The 21,829-nt window shown below is 42.0% G+C and overlaps 1 protein-coding gene across 2 annotated transcripts in view; it reads right to left on the bottom strand.

Moving 5' to 3' along the window:
• The window catches only part of LOC138006822 (uncharacterized), a 60,933-nt gene that overhangs the window by 20,199 nt on the left and 18,905 nt on the right, over positions 1–21,829 (bottom strand). The window contains exons 23-49 of one of the 2 annotated variants that reach the window (XM_068853411.1): positions 21,820–21,829; positions 21,595–21,666; positions 21,291–21,362; positions 20,996–21,112; positions 20,496–20,570; positions 20,049–20,132; positions 19,765–19,836; positions 18,362–18,430; positions 17,377–17,454; positions 16,686–16,757; positions 16,454–16,522; positions 16,283–16,354; positions 15,376–15,447; positions 14,962–15,033; positions 13,609–13,674; positions 12,635–12,706; positions 10,601–10,791; positions 10,331–10,464; positions 9,205–9,457; positions 8,352–8,418; positions 7,932–8,255; positions 7,440–7,615; positions 7,011–7,108; positions 6,029–6,202; positions 1,255–1,477; positions 638–789; positions 395–567 (exon numbers count right to left, since the gene is read on the bottom strand). The exon at positions 21,820–21,829 is cut by the window's right edge and continues 62 nt beyond it. In XM_068853411.1, coding sequence (XP_068709512.1) covers positions 395–567; positions 638–789; positions 1,255–1,477; positions 6,029–6,202; positions 7,011–7,108; positions 7,440–7,615; positions 7,932–8,255; positions 8,352–8,418; positions 9,205–9,457; positions 10,331–10,464; positions 10,601–10,791; positions 12,635–12,706; positions 13,609–13,674; positions 14,962–15,033; positions 15,376–15,447; positions 16,283–16,354; positions 16,454–16,522; positions 16,686–16,757; positions 17,377–17,454; positions 18,362–18,430; positions 19,765–19,836; positions 20,049–20,132; positions 20,496–20,570; positions 20,996–21,112; positions 21,291–21,362; positions 21,595–21,666; positions 21,820–21,829 — 3,109 coding nt within the window. The remainder of the gene's footprint in view (positions 1–394; positions 568–637; positions 790–1,254; positions 1,478–6,028; positions 6,203–7,010; positions 7,109–7,439; positions 7,616–7,931; positions 8,256–8,351; positions 8,419–9,204; positions 9,458–10,330; positions 10,465–10,600; positions 10,792–12,634; positions 12,707–13,608; positions 13,675–14,961; positions 15,034–15,375; positions 15,448–16,282; positions 16,355–16,453; positions 16,523–16,685; positions 16,758–17,376; positions 17,455–18,361; positions 18,431–19,764; positions 19,837–20,048; positions 20,133–20,495; positions 20,571–20,995; positions 21,113–21,290; positions 21,363–21,594; positions 21,667–21,819) is intronic. The other variant, XM_068853419.1, reaches the window with a different exon arrangement.

Here is a 21,829-nt window from a genome sequence, read left to right as displayed (position 1 = left end):
AACGCTTACAATAATGTTCAGAAGTGCTTTTCGCTTACAACCGATCGGAAACCAATTTTACCAAGGCGCGCATTTTCGCTTTGATGGCAAGACGAGTGTAGCGTTGGGATGAGCTTTGGCAGGAAACTATTCGCAAGGCAACGCAACGCGAGCTACCGGAAATAAGGGAAAGCAGTTCAGTGATTGAAGAACACTGGTGCGCTATTCATAGTTTGAATACATTTTCTTCCCATCATCGGAACAATCACGATTCAGGAAATGCCAGTGGAAAAGGGGCCAAAGAAAAATATTGCAGGTCTTTTAAGACAACTGGAGTAACTTCAAAGGATCTTGCTAGCTCATCCACTGAAGAAGACTGAAGACTGAAGTCAACTCACATATAGTATTTGCTTACATTTTTTGTAACACAGGGCTTCTCTTGTAGGAAATTTTTGCATTTAATCCGCTGTCTCCATCGGTTGCTATAGCAACGAAGAAAGGTGCCTTTTGCAGAGGTGGAATTGGTGTGAGGTCGTAGTTAACATTGGGAAGGACTGGACAGTGGTCGTTGTAGTCCAAGACAAACACCTAAAAATAAGGAAACAAAACTGATTTCACGCGCGAAGGAGACAGAGAGACAGAATAATTCAATACTTACCTTGATCGTGATATTTCCAGAGAGTTGATTTGCTTTCCCTGTGTCTGTAATTTTTAGGGCCAATGTGTAGCTAGCTGTATGCTCGTAATCTAATGGCGACTTCAGACTCAATTTGGCTGAAGTGGTGTTCATAGTGAAGGATTCGATTCCTGCTATCAAAAGAATGGAGCCATAATCGGCATCAGTGCTATTCTGACTCTCATCAATGACACCATGAAGGTATCATCGGTTTACTAATAAAAGTTTAGAAAAGCGAAGAAACTAACACTTTCTACCTCGCTCTTCAATGACTACAAAACCTCTTCTCTGTGAAAAAGGTAATTACTCGCTACTCGAGTTTGCCAATGCCAAAAGTAATAAAATAAATAAATAATGCAATAAGTTAATAAACAAATGTAGGTTGATACTAATTCTCTACTTTTCCAAATCTCACAATACACATCTTTTACCCCCCCCCCCTCCCCCCAAATTTTCCGTAATTATTGTTTGCAATTTCTCCTGGGACATGAAGATGTCCCAAGAAAAATCGGAAACAATGCCTATGCAAATTTTTGGGGGGTAAAAGATGTGTATTATGGGATTTGAATTTCTGAATTTTTCATAATTCTCCTCTATACCTGGTACAGATGTGGTAATTGGTCGCACTGTTGCATTCTCGGTTGCATTCGGACACAAGTAAATTTTCTCCCCATCCAACACAAAAGAGGAAGGAGGCATTGTGCTGGGAGGGGATGGTGCGGAGTATGTTTCATCTTTGATCTCAAATCTGCGTTGCTCGTTACCAGTCAATATTTCGACTCTGTAAGGTCCAGAAGAGAAGGCGTCTGACACCGTAAATTTCTGGAAAGAGCATTGTTTGTTATTAGTAGTTCGTTGAAAGAAGTGACCTTGGATATTGATGGTTGAAGAGAGGTTTTAAAGTAACTAAGGGAGAAAAAAAAACTTCGATCTGCTTTAACAGCTCGCATGTTTCTGTGCTAACCGCTGGCTTCACGAATTTTTCTTTAAAATCTCATTGTTTTTTTATGACTTTGATCAGACGATGTCGTAGTTTTTGAATGGCAGCGAGGCTGTAATTGACCTCCCTTAGGTACAAACGTCAGTGTTTTATCCTGGTAATTGCACCAAAGCGGATTTATAGTGATATTTTTGGATTTTTGGGTGTCCAATGGTTGGTGGATGTGCCTAGTGCCTAGTGTGGTTGCGCAGTGTCTGTGTGCTTGTCCCCTCTCACTTTCAGCCTCCACCGCTGACTGGCTTCCGCTGCCTGCAGCTTGCTGCTTGCAGTGGGGTGCCGGGGATGCAGCCCATGTGTTAGTCGACCCCTTGTCAGTACATAGCCTCTCCCCAACAAGTCCTATTGCAGTGCCTCCATGCGGCGACGCCTGGTAACTGGGTACACTTAGCGCTCAGGCAGAAGCTACAAGAGCGTTCCCCTCCCCTCCCCCCTTCCTCTCCCCCCCCCCCCCCATCCACTGCCTTGTGGTCAGTTCCGGGAGGTCCAAAGGCTACGGGAGACAAACCCGGACAGAAAATTTGCAGTCAAGCTGATATAGCTGTATTGGTGCTCCTCTCCGTTGGATAAAGTCAGAAACGCCGAAAGGGTGGACAGCCCGGGCAGCCCAGAATCTTTTCTTAACAAATCCACCCAGACTCTACAGCAAAACTGGAGATGTCTGTCCAGCGGCGTCGCAAGACTCCGACAAAAACACGGGAAGTGGCAGTTACCATTTATAAACTCATCCAATTGGCGTAGGAAAAGAGTGCCAGGGGCCACTTTCGACGGTGGGAGAGATCATCGCATCTCATTGGATGACGACCACCCGCCTCAAGCTGGGTAACCCCCAACCAGTAAGGTGTCATCCCGCTACTGATTACCTGCTCTACTGGGTGCGTAGGGATTAGAGGAATCATCTTTGACAAGCAGGCAGTAAAACTCCGCACCAGACAAAAGAAGAAATACATCAACAACGAAGACTCCAGCTCTTCGCATCGCCAGCAGGAACGTTCGGACCATGTGTCCTGGAGCCACCAATGACGTTCAACAGTTGGATGACGCTCGCAAGACTGCTGTCATCGACCGCGAGCTCCAGCGGTTAAGCATCGACATCGCCTGCCTCCAGGAGACACGGCTTCCTGACAGTGGATCCATCAAGGAAGCAAACTACACCTTTTGGCAAGGCAGACCAACGGACGAACCTCGGCAGCACAGTGTTGGCTTCACTGTGAAGAACACTCTACTGCCCTCTGTCGCGCCACCTAGTGAAGGGACGGAAAGAATCATCAGCCTCCGCATTTCAACACCAACTGGTCCAGTTACCATCTTCAGTGTCTACGCTCCCACACTTTGTTCCAGCCCTGAGGCCATAGATGCATTCTACGAGGCTCTGGATGAGGCAGTAAACAGGACACCTAGCACTGAGAGACTAGGAGATTTCAATGCTAGAGTAGGTGCATAGCACAATGCTTGGCCATCTTGCCTTGGCTCTCGTGGCACTGGAAAAATGAATGAAAACGGCCAGAGGCTTTTGGAGATGTGCTGCCTCCGCGGACTTTGGGTCACCAACACCTTCTTTGCTGGCAAAGACCATCACAAGTTTTCCTGGAGACACCCCAGATCAAAACACTGGCACCAACTTGACCTCATCATCACCAGACGCAAAGACCTGAATTGTGTTCTACACTCTCGCAGCTACCACAGTGCAGACTGTGACACAGACCACTCCCTCATTGCCAGCAAAGTGAAACCCATCCCCAAAAAGATCCACCACTCAAAGACCAAAGGCAAACCGAGGATCAACACCTGTTGTTTAAGACACACCGAAAAGACCGAGCTCTTCCTCAGTAACCTCAACGCCTCCTGAAGTTGACACTGTGGAATCCAAATGGTCCATCATCCGTGATGCCATCTACAACTCTGCTAAATCCGCCTACGGAAAACGTGAGCGAAAGAGTGCTGATTGGTACGAGGCAAGCTAGGAAGAACTGGAACCCCTCACTGAAGCCAAGAGGAAGGCTCTACTCGAGTACAAGAACAACCCCACCCCCAGCACCCTCAAAAACCTTCGCACTGCACCCAATACTGCTCAGCAGGCCGCCCGCCGCCGCTGTGCCAACGATTACTGGCTCAACTTGTGCAGCAACATCCAGCTGGCCGCGGACATTGGCAATGTGAGAAGGATGTACGAGGGTATCAAGGAGGCAGTGGGCCCTCCTGCAACAAAAACAGCCCCATTGAAACGCAAGTCTGGCGAGGTCATCACAGACCAGGGGAAACAGCTAGAGTGCTGAATAGAGCACTAACTGGAACTGTACGCAACACAGAACGTGGTGACCAACGCCGCCCTGGACGCCCTCCCAGACCTGCCTGTGATGGTCGAGCTCGACGAACCGCCAACGCTGGAAGAGCTCAGCAAAGCTATTGACAGCCTCGCGTCTGGGAAGTGTCCAGGTGCAGATGGCATCCCAGCCGAGATTCTGCAAACAGGGAAGGCAGTACTACTCGAGCCACTCCATCAACTACTGTGCCTCTCCTGGGAGCCGGGCTATGTACCCCAAGATACGAGAGATGCCAACATCGTCAACCTCTACAAAAACAAGGGGGATAGGAGTGGCTGCAATAGCTATCGGGGCATCTCCCTACTCAGCATTGTTTGCAAAGCATTCTTCCGAGTGGTCTTGACACGCCTACAGAGCCTCGCGAAGCAAATCTACCCTGACTCTCAGTGCGGTTTTCGCGCCGGAAGATCCACGGTGGACATGATTTTCTCGGTGCGTCAGTTACAAGAAAAGTGCCGCGAGCAGTAGATGCATTTGTACCTGGCCTTCATTGACCTAACAAAGGCATTTGACCTCGTGAGCAGAGACGGCCTCTTCAAAATCCTGGGGAAAATCGGATGTCCCCCAAGACTGCTAGCAATGACAACATCCTTCCACGAGGGCATGCTCAGCACTATGTGCTTCAATGGAGGAACCTCTGACTCCTTCCTAGTCAGCAGCGGAGTTAAGCAAGGCTGCGTGCTTGCGCCAACCTTGTTTGGCATCTTCTTCGCCATGTTGCTGAAGTATGCTTTCAAAGACTGTACAGAGGGCGTCTACCTTCACAAACGAGGAGATGGCAACCTCTTCAACCTCGCACGACTCCGAGCTAAGACGCAAGTAAACAAAGTTCTCATCCGCGAACTGTTGTTTGCCGACGATGCTGCTCTAGCAACAAATAGTGAGGCTGAACTTCAAAGCCTCATGAACCGCTTCTCCCATGCCTGTAAGCAATTTGGACTGACGATCAGCTTGAAAAAGACCAACGTCATGGGTCAAGACACCGACGACCCACTGTCAATATCCATTGATGGGCACCACCTGGAGGCTGTAGAGAGCTTTATCTACCTGGGCTCCACAATCTCCAACTCCCTGTCACTGAATGCAGAGCTAAACTCTCGCATTGCCAAAGCCTCAGACACCTTGGCTAAGCTGAACAAGAGAGTCTGGACCAATAGCCGCCTGACCAAGAAGACAAAACTGAAAGTGTAGCAGGTGTGTGTCCTCGGCACCCTCCTGTACGGTAGTGGAGCCTGGACGACATATGCCAGACAGGAGAAGAGAATGAACAGCTTCCACCTCCGCTGCTTCTGGCGGATACTGAACATCAAGTGGCAAGATAGAGTGACAAACACTGAGGTCCTTGTTCGTGCAGGCATCCCTAGCATGTTCGGTCTTTTCAGTCAAAGACGTCTGCGTTGGCTTGGCCAAGTGAAGTGAATGGACCCGGGCGAATCCCCAAAGACATTCTGTATGGAGAGTTGGCTGAAGGTACACGACGAACAGGACGCCCCCATCTGCGCTTCAAAGAACTTGCAAGCGTGACTTGAGGCTTGCAAGCATTGACCCAAACAGCTTCGAGAACATGACTGATGACCGAGGGATGTGGAGGGGGGTAGTGCGAAATGGGGTCAAAGAAGCAGAGTGCACCCGAGGTGAAGCGCAGCATGTGAAAAGAAAAAGAAGGAAGAACAAGAACACCAGCCAAGCGGCATCATTCTTATCCTGCGCCAACTGCGGCAGGGACTGTCACTCGCGTGTGGGGCTCTACAGCCACTCCCGGAGATACCAGCGGCCACCTCGGATCTGATTCAGCCTAGCTGTACCACCGTCAGCCAGGACGAATGGATGTCGACGACGACGTATGGGTAGAAAGACCCCGACGGCCCAGGTCATTCAGCAAGCTAATTTAACCCTGGTTTCGCGGTTGGACTAGAACGGGCGTGGAATAGAGGCTGATGCGGGTGAATGGGCCTTAACGACATGCCAGTTTCAGTTCAACCGTGACAACACGAATAAGGTGCTATTGACCCGTAGCTCTTGTGGGCTACGGATCTAATTGTTAAATAGTACCTGTATTGAAGCTCCAACATGTGTTTTCTCACTGATTTCAGCTATGTAATCAAGTGGAAGGGTCTTCTTATCCCATTTCCGCACAAAATTCACCCCGCTGGTTTGAAGGAAAAGGACTGAATCCCACTTGAACCTCTCTGCCATAAATACATCCAATCGGTACGGTTCACCCACCTTGTTAAAAATATATACATTAATATAAAGTGAAACTTGGTTTGAATCACTGAAGAGTTGAACAAGTGGTGGGTGCAAGATTACGTGTCGCTAATAACGGACGAATGCGATAAAACGTTCCTTGAAAATATGTATAACGCAATGGGCTTCATGACAAAGTGCGTGATGACGTCTTACTAGCTAATTTTAACACCAAGCCTCGTTTGCACAAAACTATTCACATCATTTAGACATGGGTGGGTGCACGTGTGTTTTCTTTTCAAGTTTGCTCCTTTGGGATTTAGCTCATGCTAAAATTTACAAGTTTGATTTTCGAATTCGAGGCTTGGTGGTGAAATTAGCTAGTCAGACGTCATCTCGCATAAGGGCTAGTCGCACTAACCAACTGAGCAAAGCTTGTAGTATAGCAAGGTTATCACATTTTCACTTATAACAGTGATCATCATTTGAGAAATTTTAAGTTGCAAATGCTAAATATACCTTTTTTATTCGTGATTATTTTTTATCAAAATCCTAACCTTGATCTGCATTACACAAGAGGACTGGTACGAATTTGACCGAGCCCAATATACTTTTAAGCGGTCGAGGTTACAGGCCACGGGGCAAGGGCACATCTTCCACAGATTTGGCGCGTCTGGATAAAATCGGAGCTTTTACTGCCTGCAGTTCCGGTCTTGCTTAGAGTAGTACCCGAAAATTATCTTCCGCTATATTTCTGCGCTCGTCTAGCAATCTAGGCACGTCCAGCTTCATTTGGAGTTATAGTTATGTAGAAAATTGAGCTGCAAAGTTGTAAAAGTAAACCAACCTTCAAAGTCAAAAATAGCGCTTGTGATGTTAGATTCCCTGAAGTCTGGCACTTGCCACCAACAACAACACCATGCCAAGAAACAATTTCATTTTCACCTCAAATGCAATTAAGAAACAATTTATTGAGGGCCTTGAGTAAGGATCGAAATTCTTAGTATGGTTAAAGAAAGGTACAGCTTGAGCATTAACCGTAGATAATCTTTATTGGAAAACGTCGGCTATTGAAAGTTGTTGCCCATGGAACCTAGGCTCGATTTCCAGCCGTTTTAGAAGTCCGGTATCATCCTCCTCCCAAGGTGTAGGGCAAGGAACGCGGGCTCTCAAAACGGCTGGAAATCGAGCCTACATAGAACCAGGCTTTAAAAAATAATGAATGAAAGAACTTACATGTTTTAACTTTCTTTACGTTTTAGGATTTCTATGTTACCTTTAAGAGCTGGAGATAAGCTGACTGTCGCACATGGAATCGTTCTGTTCAAGGGATTGTTAAAAAGCTGTAATACCAGTCGTCCAGCTACGAATACCCATAATTCCTCTCCACCGGCAAAGGCCATGTTTTCCAGACCAGAGAAATGGAAGGAACTGCGGATTGCTGTGGTGAATCTAAGAGCGACATTGAAAATAATGAAGGCCTTCAGTCGCTTTACAGGAAGATTCATGGTTTATCTTCTTCTCGGGGGCCATTGCTGGGCTCATCTTTATCCCGTGTAACGGGTGCGTACTAGTCTGAGATGGATGGTTTTTAAAGTTGTTCTCCGAAAACCGACCATACGAAAAAAAAATGTAACTGGAGAATGTTAATATTATATAGCTACAACTGTAAGTTTCCGCAAACAGATAAAAATCCATAGGCATATTTATACTTCAGAGTGTAGCGCGAGATGTGATATTATTTGAAGAGAGACTCAAATATTTATACCCATAATTCCTAAGTGTATTGGTGTATCCATCTTTCTGTCCTTCAGCGCCAAATCCGCGGCCATCCACGGGGAAGAACTTCTCGTTATAATACCGGAAAACAGGATTTCCATTAGAGTCTGTCTCTAATTCCTTTTTTAATTCTAAATTTCCTTCATAATGTAGATTTCTTTGAGATTCTGATCTGAACCAATCAGAAAAAGAACTTCCTGCCGGATTTGAAGACTCCGCTAGCCAGCTGCCGTAAGGGCTCGCAATGTATCTTGGATTTTTAAACATCTCACGATAGGAACTTGGGATTCCAACAAAGTCACCATCAGCCGCTCTAAAAAAATAAACAAATGTTGAAACTGAGCCATTCCGTTGGTTGACTGAAGAAGATGCAATTGAATGACAACTTTGGCGCGATATTCTACGTTACCTAAAATCGTAGAAGGTAGCAGCTATGAAATAGTTTGTCTTGTTTGCTGTTGTGTTGGTCACAGGGGCTGAAACATTGGAAAATTTTATTTGAAAACACGTGCAAGAAAATCATGACTTCACAATGCCTACGTTTAAGTCATAGAGATACAGATGATAAACGCTCAAGCTATCACTCTACGACGACCTCTAAATCGTGTGATTAGTACACACCCAGCGGTCCTAGCACGTCCGCAGGGTTCTTTCATTCACAATGACAATAAAAATTAACAACCTTTAAATCATAACAATAAAAGCAAGATGGCACAAGCTAATACTGACCTGGTGTGGCCAACACATCACGCATGCGCACAACCATTTCACCCGGTCAATTAGCAGCCATGGACAACTGTTTCGGCCGTTTGGGCCTCATCTGCGTAGCGTATCTAAAATACTAAGCAGGTGTGTTTAGCCCGTTTAAGTGGCAGCTTCACATGCCAAACATGTGGTAAGCTGGGTTGGGAACAGCAAAACTGTTCTCCCATGGCAAGCGTGTGGGAAGGTGGATCACATTAAGAGATCGGTGTGTCAAGTAAATTAAAAACAACAATAAAAGCAAGGTGACACGCTAACACCAACCCGGTGGGGCCAACACATCACGCATGCGCACAAGGGGGTGATAAACAAACCCGCCTGGTATGTTAGCTACGCCATGCTGCTAATGAGGCCCAAAAGGCCGAAATTGATGGGGTGAAATGGTTGTGCGCATGCGTGATGTGTTGGCCACACCGGGTTGGTGTTAGCGTGTGTCACTTTGCTTTTATTGTTGTTTAAATTATAGTTAGTAACTACTGACTATGTTTAAATCAATCAACCTTTTCCTTCCAAGGTGGTAATTGAGGCTTTTTCGCTTTTCGGTGTCGTTCTCGTCCATATTGACCCCAGGGGACCCCCGCCAAGGTCAGTCCCATTGTAAGCTGTTACTGTCATGGTCACGTGACAAGTATAGTCGGTTCCAGCCTGCACGCCATCTTTTTGAGTGAACAGAAGGAAATTTTTCGTTGACGTTTGCAATAAGGTCGGTGCGTCCTTGCTCAAACATGTTACAGTGTAATTTACACTTTTGATCTATAAATGAGTAAAAACGAAACCTGCATGATTAACAGTTGAACACATTGAATATAGAATGGGTCCTCATCGCTGAAATGTTTTTGAGCATTTAGGCAGAGAAAATTCAATTCTTGAATACCGGTCTCGTCGAGAGGAATGAGAGCTTAAATATTAGATGAAATAGAGAAGAAAGTGTGCTTCCGGAGGCGATAGAAGGTATTTCACCATTCTCAAATCTGAAGTTGCCGTGACGTCACTTATGTCCAGGGATGCACGTAATTAGATCCAGGCCCAAATTTGATCCAACATAAAGCGTCCCGTTAAGTCATTATTTCGAACTATAAAGTAAGAGAATTATATAAGTGCGCACACTTGGAGCACGGGTTATAGACGAAAGGGAGAAACGGTCCTCCCACTTATCTGTACAATTTCAGCAATTGTTCAGATAAAGAAAAATAACCGAGGAGAAACTGTTCCCTTTGTCATTACATGTGAAAATGTTGTAACGTTCTTGCCTTACAATATAAGCACAACAGACATTAAGCCTGTGGAAAGCCAATGAACCGCACAGACTCGACGGTGGAAACGTAGTCTTCCCCTTCTTTGCAGCAAAACATGTTTGGATGAGTTAAAACTATAGCTGTTAACTATCTCAAAATACTAAACAACTCGATTTTAAGTTAGATATATGATAATGACAGTTGTAGTATCCGTGTTCTAACGTACCGTCCCCACCCTCCTTATATTTTTATGTAAAAAACATGCGCATGTGTAGAATAAAGTGAGCTCATGGAGTGAAGATTACTTGTTAAATGTGGAAGTATCCTACAATAGTATGTTTTAACGAATTCCTCAAGGACTCTAAGATATAGGTTTTAACTTGTAACTGGCCTTGACTGCATCCCAAGTGCTTATCCTAGTTGAGTTTTTGGTGAAGTTGATAAACGCGTGTAGTTCTTGGGGTCTATCCCACGTGACCAGCAACTCATAATCGCCTGAAGCTGATGCCGTTACATTGACAGGATCTGTAAATTGAAAACATTTTTGGAGCTAAGCTCCTGAGTTATATCTGACAAAATTTGTTCCCTCCCATCTAACCTCAGCGGCGAGAAGTACAGAGGGACCATGAGAACAAACACAAAACAATGATTTTTAACTTACTACAGAGGAATCTTTGGCGATAAATTTTTTCATAAGTTCCCTCTGGGAAGAATGTAACACTTCGAACTTGCGAAGGCGTGAAACACACCGCAGGTCGTCTAGAGTTAGTGGCTTTTATAACAGCAACAATGGAGTTGTAAACATTACAATCGCAGGCCAATTGGTTCAACTGGTTTATTCCTGAAAGATCACTGTGCAAACAAACGGTGAGGCCTTAGTTACTTTGGTCAATACGTTCATTTCCCTACAATTAAAACTATTTAACTTGCTACATGTATATAATTTTTTTAAAGAATTTTACCGTTGTACGGTTTTTTAATCCTATCCTGCAAGTAGTACATATAAGAATGAATAAATAAATGAATGAATGAAAGATAACACAAACTTGAACAAAGCCTTACATTATTGGAAATATATCGCTCTCCGAATAAATAGCTTGCCTGTTCAATGAGATTTATCGGCCTCTGATGGGCTTTTGATCCCTTAAGGCTGGTTTTCACTAGCGACGGAGTCGTAGTGAGAGTCGTAATCAGAAGCGTAGAGCGATACGATCTAATGAAAATCAAACTGTCGGAGTCGAAAGCAGTTACAATCCAGTGAAAACTGCATTGTCGGAGTCGGAAGCAGAAGCCGAAGAATAAACCAATCACAATGCTCGATAACAAGCATTTTGATTGGTTGGCTCTTCCGCTCCTGCTTCCGACTCCGACAATAGAGAGCTTTAGATTCTACGACGAGGACGAGAACGAGTACGAGTTTTGACTGCCCGTTTTTTAGCGAAAATACTAAGGAAATTTATAACCCGTTCGCTTAATCTTACTCTTTCTTAGCAATATAGGTTGCTCAGTTATTCTTATTGCTGGTAACTGAGCCTTTTTGCTAATCAAAAAAAGCCAAAACTGCTACCGTGTTGTTGACTTGTTTTGATTCGACGACATTTTTGCAAAATCTCCTACTAAAATGACGACGGCATCACGTTTTCCCGCCAAAATGACGCTGGTTTGCGCGCGCTCACTGTTGTCTTATGAGAAAATCTCGTACTCGTAGTCGTTCTCGTACTAGAATTCTAGTTTTCACTGCATCATAAGCGACGGAGTCATAAGCGGAGTTGGAAGAAAATGGGAACGTTCTGATTCTTCCGACTCCGATTCCGTCGAGCGTATGACTCCGCTTACGACTCCGATCTTCGATCATCACCAGGTCATAAGCATTCTTACGACTCGGACTCGGACTCCGTCGCTAGTGAAAATCAGCCTTTACCAAAGAAAAAGCAAACAAGACGAAATTCGTAATATAGAAGTGATTCATTCTCGCACTTAGCTGAGCAATTTAAGCAATTGCCTCTTGTAGACACCTGAAAAATCCAGGCCGCTTGAACGGGCTTCGAACCTAATAATTTGGAGGACTGGGAAGAAGAATCTTAACGCCGTATCCCACAACTGCGCGCGGCCTTAGGTGTTGTTTCCAAACTCCCTGCAGTATTTCCATCGCCAAAACTCAACAGATCATTACGTGTCTACCACATTTCCTGTTACTGAATGAACATTCAAGTAGACCCGACAAGATCTAACCTCGCCTCTGCCATGTTGAATTCGAAAATAAGGCAGCGCGTGGTTTTGGGATACGGCCTTAAAATTTTTCTCCCGAGTCCTCCGAATTACGTCACCAGATCACCTGGCTGTGATACCCGAAATGAGCTCTGATGAAGCCACACAGTTGGGAGCAGGTCAATTTGTTGGGCTCATTTGTTCCCGTGAAAGGATTTAATGAATGAAAGAAACACATATATATATATATATATATATATATATTTTTGATATTATATATATATATATATATATATATTTGAAGTACGGGTTAAAGTAGTGATTCATCTTAGATAACTGGCATCAGTGAAAGCGAACCATCGAGTTTTCTGGGTACCTGTAATTATGTATCTATACTTGCAGAAGAGGAATTCCCAAAACTGCCTTTCAAAGTATCATAAGAAAAAGTTTACCTGTAACAGATAAACACTTAATACGTAATACTTACAGGTACGTTAGACTTGGGAGGTAATTGAAGCAGTCCTTCCCAAGATTCTCTATCTTATTATTTTGCAGCAGTCTTAAAATCGAAAAAGCACAAATCAACAAAATAACACGAAAAAACAAACTGATAAAATCAACAATCAACAAAACCACATTTACACAGGAACACATGATAGCTTCAACCGAATTTGCAATGCCAGCAAAATCAGGAAGTTAAACGTTGTCATATACTCATTGATTGGTGACTAATGCATAAATTGGTTATAAAGGGCAATACGGAAGTTGCTATAGAAACAGCGATGGAGTAATTTTTTCTGAATGTAATAAATCTAAATGCGAATGACTTGCTAGAGCTTGGCACTGGTGGTGCTTTGAAAGTTCTCATATTGCACCTTTCAGAATATCACCCGTACCCATAATTATAAGTCACCAAATGCAATGGCGTACATACGATCGCTTATAGATATCAACAATTAGAAGAAGGCAGCATTTTGAAATGCATTTGACAACAAAAATATGTTAAAAGATATGTACGACTTTTGGAATTAACCCGCCTAAAAGTTATTCGTGACTTCATTCAGGTTCAAGTGATAAATAACGCTTGAAATTTAAATTAAATGAAGTCTTTGTGTACACAAATTCGTTGACTGACGTACAACACAAACTCTTAATTTAAGTTTGAAACTCTTGTAATCACTTGAAAATGAAGTCAGGATGATTGCGAAATGTCGCATATTTTTGTCGTCAAATAAACATTGCAGTAAATTTGCAAAATAATAAAATGAACAAATGACGGATTAATTTATCCAGGAACCAATTAATTGAACAGGTCTATCTACCAACAGAATAACTTTTACATCAAGAAAGGCAAGGCAATCAGTAAACTAAATACTGAAAGCTCTCAGCTTGTATAACTGAATTTGAGGTAATTTACATCATAATGGTTACTTTTACATTACAAATGAAAGCATCACTTACAATTTACTTAGACGTCCTAACTCAGGGAACGTTGGTACAAATTCGATTTCGTTTTCATGTAAGTACCTGTATTTCAAGACAGAAAAATTGAAGACACTGTGACAGAATGTTTTTTTCATACTCCCAAAAGGAGATCTGTGTGCAGGTGTAATATCTTTATGGGGGTTATCACTTAAATTACAAAAAAAAAAAAACACTAAAAGTCAAAATCACTGTTGGTTGTATCTGCTCGAGCGTGATGCAACGCATACCAGTTGGTTGCTTGCTTGAACTCTGTAATTAACACCCAGGGCCCGGTTGTTCAAAAGCCGATTAGCGCTAATCCCAGATTAAAAATTAACCAAGGAATTTACTTCTCTACTGCCACATGCTGTTCAACGCTGATATTCGGCGGAACTTTACATTAGAAGAAGTCAATCTTGAAAAACAAAAATAGGCAAAAGAAACTTTGACCAACAAAGTGAAAACATAAAACAAAAGTTTACGATAATCCTGGATTAAGTTAATCGTCTTTCGAACAACCGGGCCCAGAATGTGAGAGAGCATAGTTGATTCAGAAAGGGAGCGGTTTGCGGAACCCTAACAGTTTGAAAAAATCTTTTTCTTTATAATTTTCTATCTCATGTTCTGTACCTTCCAAATGTGGCATTCTTTTCAGTTTAGGTGGTTATGATCTTCAAGTGCGATTCATGGTAATGGTAATGGTAATGAATTTATATAGCGCATTTTCTATTATCATATTCAAACGCGCTTTACAAGCAAGTGATCTATGGGTGAGATCGGACATCAGCATATACAGACGCCGCTGGCAGCCGCTATCAGTCCATTAGCGATCTCACCCAGCACATGAATGAATTAAATGAGGCCTGACCACAACACCGGGAGCTCCATGCCCTACTCTTTACGAATAGTGTGTGGGTTCTTTCACGTCCCACTGGGTTGTGAACATTGAAGGGTTGTGAGACGGGGCATACGGTTTATAGTCCTTATCCGAGAAGACTTGAAAGTCTAAGTACTTGTGGATGGCATAACTGCAAAGCCAGCACATTCTCCTCAGTTATTTTAAGACCCTGAGTGATGGTCCGGCCGGAGTCGAACTTACGACCTCCCGCATGGCAGCCCGATGCTCAACCAACTGAGCCACCGGTGTCACTTTATACGTTCATTTACGATAAGATTGGGATCAAAGACTGAGATCAAATAAACGAGCATTTTGGGTTTCCCTTCCAATCCAATCATCACTCTCCTCTTTTCCAATATTCTTTTGTTCGCACACTCCCCTACCCATTGCAATGGTCCTCTTTTAGGGCTGACTATGTTGTCATCTACAATCCCGCTGAAAAGAATACTTACAGATGATTCATCTTGATCAGGCCGTTAAAAGCACCAGGCTCAATAACGCTTATTTTGTTCCTGTACAATTCTCTGTCGTTAAAAAACAATACAATAACTTGGAAGCTTGTAGTCAAAATAGTAATGAAAATAAAAGGAGCTTTAAAATTATATACATGGAAAGGGATAGAAACGTTTGACAACAATGGACGACAAATATATTGAGCATCATTCCTGAAAAATTTGATAAGCTTCTCAGAAAATCGCTCCATTTAATTGACATCTTAATCGACGCTAAGACCATTTAGTTTTTGCAACCAGGCTTTAAATTCTTCTGCCTTTACACTAATTTGTTCTGAATTGTGCGTGCGACACCTGAAAAGGCTAAGATACAGTGATATGCAACCCTTCGGTAAAAGCAAAAAATTAACTTACAGTTTTACAAGATTTTTAAGTTTGCTGAACGTGTTAGCTCTCAGAAAGGTAATGTTGTTGTATTGAAGATACCTGTAAACATGTGAGAGAGAAAATAAACACGTTATTTTTCTTTTTCATGAACAGATCAAAGATGTTGTTCCAATTTTAGTCCTGACTGTGACGGATAGATAGATAGATAGATAGATAGATAGATAGATAGATAGATAGATAGATAGATAGATAGATAGATAGATAGATAAAACAATAAAACGGATATCATATCGATAAAAATCTAGCCATTAAACTTTCTTGCCATAGCAATGACGATGGCCGTTTACCAACCCCAGTAATGCAAACAATGAAGGGAGCACTCGACCTTGCTCGTCCTATTGCCAAGTTCGCAGATTATCGGGGTTTCGAAGAATAGTCGACGGGATTCGCGAAAGTGTCCGATACTCGTGTCAAAATGGGGCTTAAATTAAAGGAGCAACAGAGCTTTCTAAACTTCGTAGATAAGCGATCGAATGCGACCTAGCAATAAAACATTTGTGACTACAGTATCCAAATTCCAACTATATCAAATGTACCGACCTCACATGCAGGACATTGTTTTCTAGGTTTTGTTCGGTTAAATTTTCTAGTGATTTTAATTAGCAAGTGACACATTTCACAAGTAAATTTTAGTTTACTCTTCCCAACATTTGGCAAAAAAACCCGAATAAATTAGCTTCCAACAGAGAAAACGTTTTCTACAAAAGTTATTTGATAAGGTAATGTCATTATGTAACTAGTTAATCAATTTCTTAGGGGTCTTATTGCATGTTGTTGATTCAGTCTCCTACAAGCGGCCACCACCCTTAAAGTAACCACTTTGTTGTGCACCAAGGGTGGTTAATTAGTTCCGAAAGAGTTCACTGTAACTTACAGTTCCCTGAGATTTGGAAATGAATCCAGCCAGCCATCGGGTATCGATGGAATCTCATTATTTTGGAGTTCTCTGTGAAAAAATAAGCATGTGTCAAATATTATGAAATTGTAGTCATATAAATCAACATCAACACCTTACTGAGCAACTTAATAAGTTAACAGTTCTTACAAAAATAATGGATTTTGACTTTGCAAGGCCTTGGAAGGAAACAACACCAGCTTGTTGTTGCCAAGCTTTCTGTGGAAAGAGAACATTTTCCCAAGTTAATTCATGTTGTTCAAAGGATATGGTGGCTTTTAGAATTAGTGTAAAACAAGGGGAGGCGTCGGTTTTTGATGCGTGCTTCCAGAAGTTGATTGATATCATCTTTACGTCCCGTAAAATCAATGTTAATGCTTACATCCGCCCTTTGATTGTGACTCCTTTGAGAAATTCATCATGGACACTTTGTATTTTGTTGTTGGCGAGGTTCCTGTAGATGAAAATGATGACTTTATATTATTTACATTGTAGACTCGATGTTATGAAACAGGGCATCTCTCTTACATCTAGACTAATTAAGTTCGTACCGTCGCGAAGATTCATGTTCAGTAAATCAAGGACAAAGGAGCGTGTTTTGAATTGGCTTCGGCTTGTAAATAATGCCTATGGGGTTTAATTTGAAAGACTGTAATTTTAAAAATGCTCTAATAGGGAGGCACAAAAAAAATTCCTGTTTGAAACAACTACTTTTCCTCAAAATGTAGACACCAAAGCCACGTCTAATGAAAGGCGGAGGATCTCGTCCTAGAACGTGTGCGGTCATTCGCATAAATATCTTACTCCTGCATTTCGTGATTTATGGGCACGAGTGATGTTTTGAAAGTAATGGAAATTGCACGAGACGTAGAAAGAAATGCACGTGCAAGTTCATACGATTTTTTTATTTTGATGCAATGAAGAAATTAATCCATAACTGTCTTTCCATAGAAACGTCACTATTGCACTCTATAACCTAGTTATGAATTCTTCATTGACTAACCAGAAACGCGATATTCTGTTTAGTATACAACAAAGAATTAAAAATTAAAGACTACATGGCAATCTCTTACAGCTGTCCGTGTATGGTGGAACCGCTGTCACCAAACATCTTGACCGTGATTGCCTCGACGACATTGTTATCCAGTCTCCTGAAAATCATGGAATAAAACCTTAAGTCAAAGTTTGATTTATCTCTCTTAAGCTTTCAATACATCCCCTTTTCAGAGGAAAAGTTGTTAAGGTATTGTATGACCGCCCACGTTCGGACATTTAATTAGGTCAATCAGGCTTTTTTCACTTACTTACTTAGGCCCATCTCTCCAGGTGGAGCATAGGCCATCGACATCCCTTCGCAAGCGAACTCGAACTTGGGCTTTGTTCAAGTCGTCTTATTTGATTCAGTTACAAATAAGATTTAGAATAGATTTAGTACGGTCACTGAAAAACCGCTTGTGAGTTAGTTTGGTTTCAGCCTTGTTTCACTATAAGGATCAAGAGTGTCTTGCAAAAAGTCGCGAGAGCGCTGAGGTTTCGTAATGATCAGCAAGACGGGACTGTAAGTAATTTACTATATCTCTCTCAAGTATTCCGTAACTAAGCTTTAAGTCAGAGCTCGTATTATATTATTGCAGTAGCTTTTCAGTCTCAATTTTGGAGCTTCCACTAAACACGGTTCATGGCCATAATCGACCTTTGAAACCCACCAATGGGTTTTGTACATGATATTAACTACATGCATTTCCGTAGTCTTTTTTGTCAAAGATACAGCACGACTTTCAGTTGTTTGATTGTTGGATTATTGTGTCCTCTATTGAAAGTATAATCTGCATAAAATTCAAAACTCTAGCAGTTTTATTGAATTTTCAAAATGATATTCTCGCACATACAATAAAGGCTTGTTGAAAATAAACTGAATGAACTGGTAATTTTCTATTTCACCGATCAAAGAACCGTCTCCAACCAGTAGTTTGCGTCCTCCAGCTGCAGGTTATGAGCTCTAGGTAATATAAAAGCTACCTACTGCATATACTTGATTTTAACTTAAGAAATACGTACAGGTGCCTTGTATCAATCCTGAGAAATGCATTTTCTTCGATTGTGTGAATCTTGTTGTTATTCATGTCGCTATGATAAATGCAGAAGGTAAAGGTAAAGGTACACCTTATTTAACGTCGGTATTTTACCCCCCTCTTTCCATCAGTTCTCCGTTTTAAGGGTATTTAAAGGTACTTAAGCTACACAGAAAGGAAAGAAGTCGAAACAAGGATGTGAGATCTGGGGATCGAACTAACCGACTGTGCCGCCCTTGGCCAAAGAACATTTTAGCCTTTAGATTTATACCGTTTGATCAAAAGTCTACAATTTCGTTGCATCTTTCAACGCCATTTGCACTTTCATTTTAGGCTCCTTAAACTGTACCCGGGTTGGCTCAGTTGGTTGAGCATCGGACTACGGTGCCAGAGGTCGCGGGATCAACAACAACAACAACAAAAAAAAACTCCCGCCGGACCAGCACTCAGGGTCTTTAAACTATGACTAAAGAGAAAGTGCTGCCTTTGTAATGCCATCTGCTAATAGTCAGACTCTCTAGTCTTCTCGGAAAAGGATTATAGGCCGTAGGCCCCGTCTCAACCTTTCAATGGCCGTTTTTATAATAGACGCATACTCTGTTCAGACGGAGTGTGCGTCTCTCATGTTATCCGGGACGAGACGAACTATTCAAGACGCATAATCCGTCGCGTATGTTAAATCTATCTAGTATAAAGACGCGCACAAGGCGAATAATGCGTCTGGACGAACTATCCAGTCTAGTGCGTCTTGGAAGACGTACTTAGCAATATAGTGAGGGGACAGTTTGTCCAGACGCATTATGCATCTTGTGCTCGTCTTAAGACTAGACGAAGTTAACAAACGCAGAGAAAATGTTTGCCCAAGTTCGTCCCAGACGAATTATGTGTCTCTAGTAGAAAAACGGCCAATGTTCACAACTATGTTGGACGTAAAAGAACCTGTTGTGTTCTTCACCTCAAAATGATTTTACAAACACAGTTTAATTTAAACGGAAAACATCCGACATTCAACATCCAACCTTTTACATAGAGCAAAAAGCAATATATATATACATATACTTAAATCCTAAAGGAATACCGGGGTAACAATGTAATTAAGGTCCTATTCAATCGAACAAAGCGTCAAAGTTGTACTCAATTGTACACAACGATCAGTATACACAATACCGAATCAGTTCCACAACAGAACCCACACACTATTCGAAAAGAGTGGAGCATGGAGATCCTGGTGTTATCATATTTTTCTCTGTGGTATATCATGGTTGGGAAGGTAAATGCTCTGAGATTGTTACTTAGTCTAGCTACACAAAGCTACTCTAAAATCCTAGTGATGAACATGATGACTAGCTTAAGTGACTCTTAGTTTTAGCGATAATTATTCATACTTACATATCCTTTGTGACCGTGACATCTTTAAATGTCTCCGAAGCGATCTTTTCCAGCTTCAAAAACCTGAGATCCCTGATTGAGGCAAAATAAAATCGAGGTAAATAAAAAATATATACGTTTGAGTTAATCTAATAAGAGTGCACCTTCGAACATTTGTGGGTGTCACTAAATGGTAACTGTCAAATACCCTCCTGATACTGAGACTACGAAAAAGGGTCCAAAGTAGGATTTGAAACCATGTCCCTCCTATAAGTTCAGCTTTATCAATATGTACACATACTTACATGTGACATGTTTCCACGTTCTCGAACGCACGCCCGCCAATACTCTTCAAAAGATTTTTCTCTGAGTTTTCTCTTGCAAATTGACTAGAACAAAAAAGGAACATTTAAAGGAGTTCACGCAATCCCCCTCCTTAATTAAATGAGAGAAAGATTTCAATCTTCATGAAAAATTAGAGATTAGATTCGTGAATGGTTATCTACTCTAAATGATGTAAAAGCCATTCGCGGCTTGCTGTGATAGCCGTATGCAACAACCAAGGGAAGGAAAGAGCAATGTCTTAAGTTCAGAGAATGCCAGGCTGGTCTACCTTATATGACATCGATACAAACCGATCTTGAGAGGTTTAATGTGGGTTTAACTGCAGCTTCTTTTTGTTGTTTCCTTGTAGCAGAATGGGGCATTTAAACCAGTAGAGGGGGTAACATGGCTACAACAAATACACTTACAGAGAACATTTTGGGCCCTTGAATCCTTTGAAGGAACCACTGTCGATTGAGACTATCTCGTTGTCATGAAACCCCCTACGTCAGAACAAGGAAACAGAAAAGATCTTTGTGTTACTCGAACAGCAAGTTATCACCTCAATGGCTTAGTTACGCCAAAAGCAATCAGTTCAAGCCGTCAGTGGAAATTATATCAACGTCAAGATCACTGCCGGTTGCCGTCCGTTGGGCAAAAAAGGTTGCGTGCTTAAAAGCTCCCTAATGACGTCATGATCATGACTCGCCTGGTAGACAACAAATCATATCAAGAGTCAGTTCAACGACCAGGGTATTTAGACGATGCACAGGCACAATTACCACTTGTTTCTGAAGATGAATTCTGCTCAGTTAATTGAAACGCACATCACATTCAACAGTTCTTTTGATGAGTGTACACTCACCCAGATAGCGATGTTGCGCAGACATATTGCATGCGTGCGCGCAGTATTTAAGACTTCTCTCACCATATCGTCCCTCTGCTACCAGTACCGAGTTTACATGATACACTAGCCGGAGGGTTACAGGTTACGTCAACAAATGTGCCTTTGGCGATGGATGTTATTCTATTGTAAGAAAAGTCTCTAAAAAAACAAAGAAAGGACAAGGAAGGGCATCAGCGCGCAATTGACATCGGGGTTTGTTGGATAAAGATCACTGGTTTCTGTTCATGTAATGCCGAACTCTATAGAACGGTTTATCAGAACAAAAACGTAATAATACATGTCTGAAGCTACATGCATGAATGTAATCAATACTCACACAAAGTTCATTTCCTTGTTGCTGAAGTCCGCACCATTTGGAAGATATGTGAGATGGTTATGCTGTAGGTTTCTAAATATTTCAGTGATATTAATCGTGTTACAAACATTGACACTTGTGTCTCAAATGTTACGATGAATGTGTACACCAGCATGTAGATTTAAGGATTTTATTGAAGAAACAGAAGAAGAGGAAGAAGAAGAAAAAGAAGGAAAAGAACACGAACAACAACAACATCGACAATTACAACTCGACAAACAAGAACACGAAGACGAAAGTTACTGCATGATGGATTGATACTTACAAAGTGCTAAATCGTTTGACTTTTGCAAATGTCCCATCTTCAATGAAGGCTATTTCGTTCTTGTCCAACCACCTGTTTGAAAATGAAATACGAACTTCATACCTCACAACGTTTTGAGGGTAAACTGCATGACTTTCAACAATCATTACTTGTGACAATTTTTCTTCTTCACCAAAGAAAGCGTTTTGTTTACAGAAAAAGGTCAAGAAAATCCTTATCACTTACAGTGTATTTA

The sequence above is a fragment of the Montipora foliosa genome, chromosome 1, assembly GCF_036669935.1.
Source record: "Montipora foliosa isolate CH-2021 chromosome 1, ASM3666993v2, whole genome shotgun sequence".
NCBI classification, from domain to species: Eukaryota; Metazoa; Cnidaria; class Anthozoa; order Scleractinia; family Acroporidae; genus Montipora; species Montipora foliosa.
The sequence above is the reverse complement of the archived record's forward strand: the minus strand, read 5'-3'. Positions and strand labels throughout refer to the sequence as shown.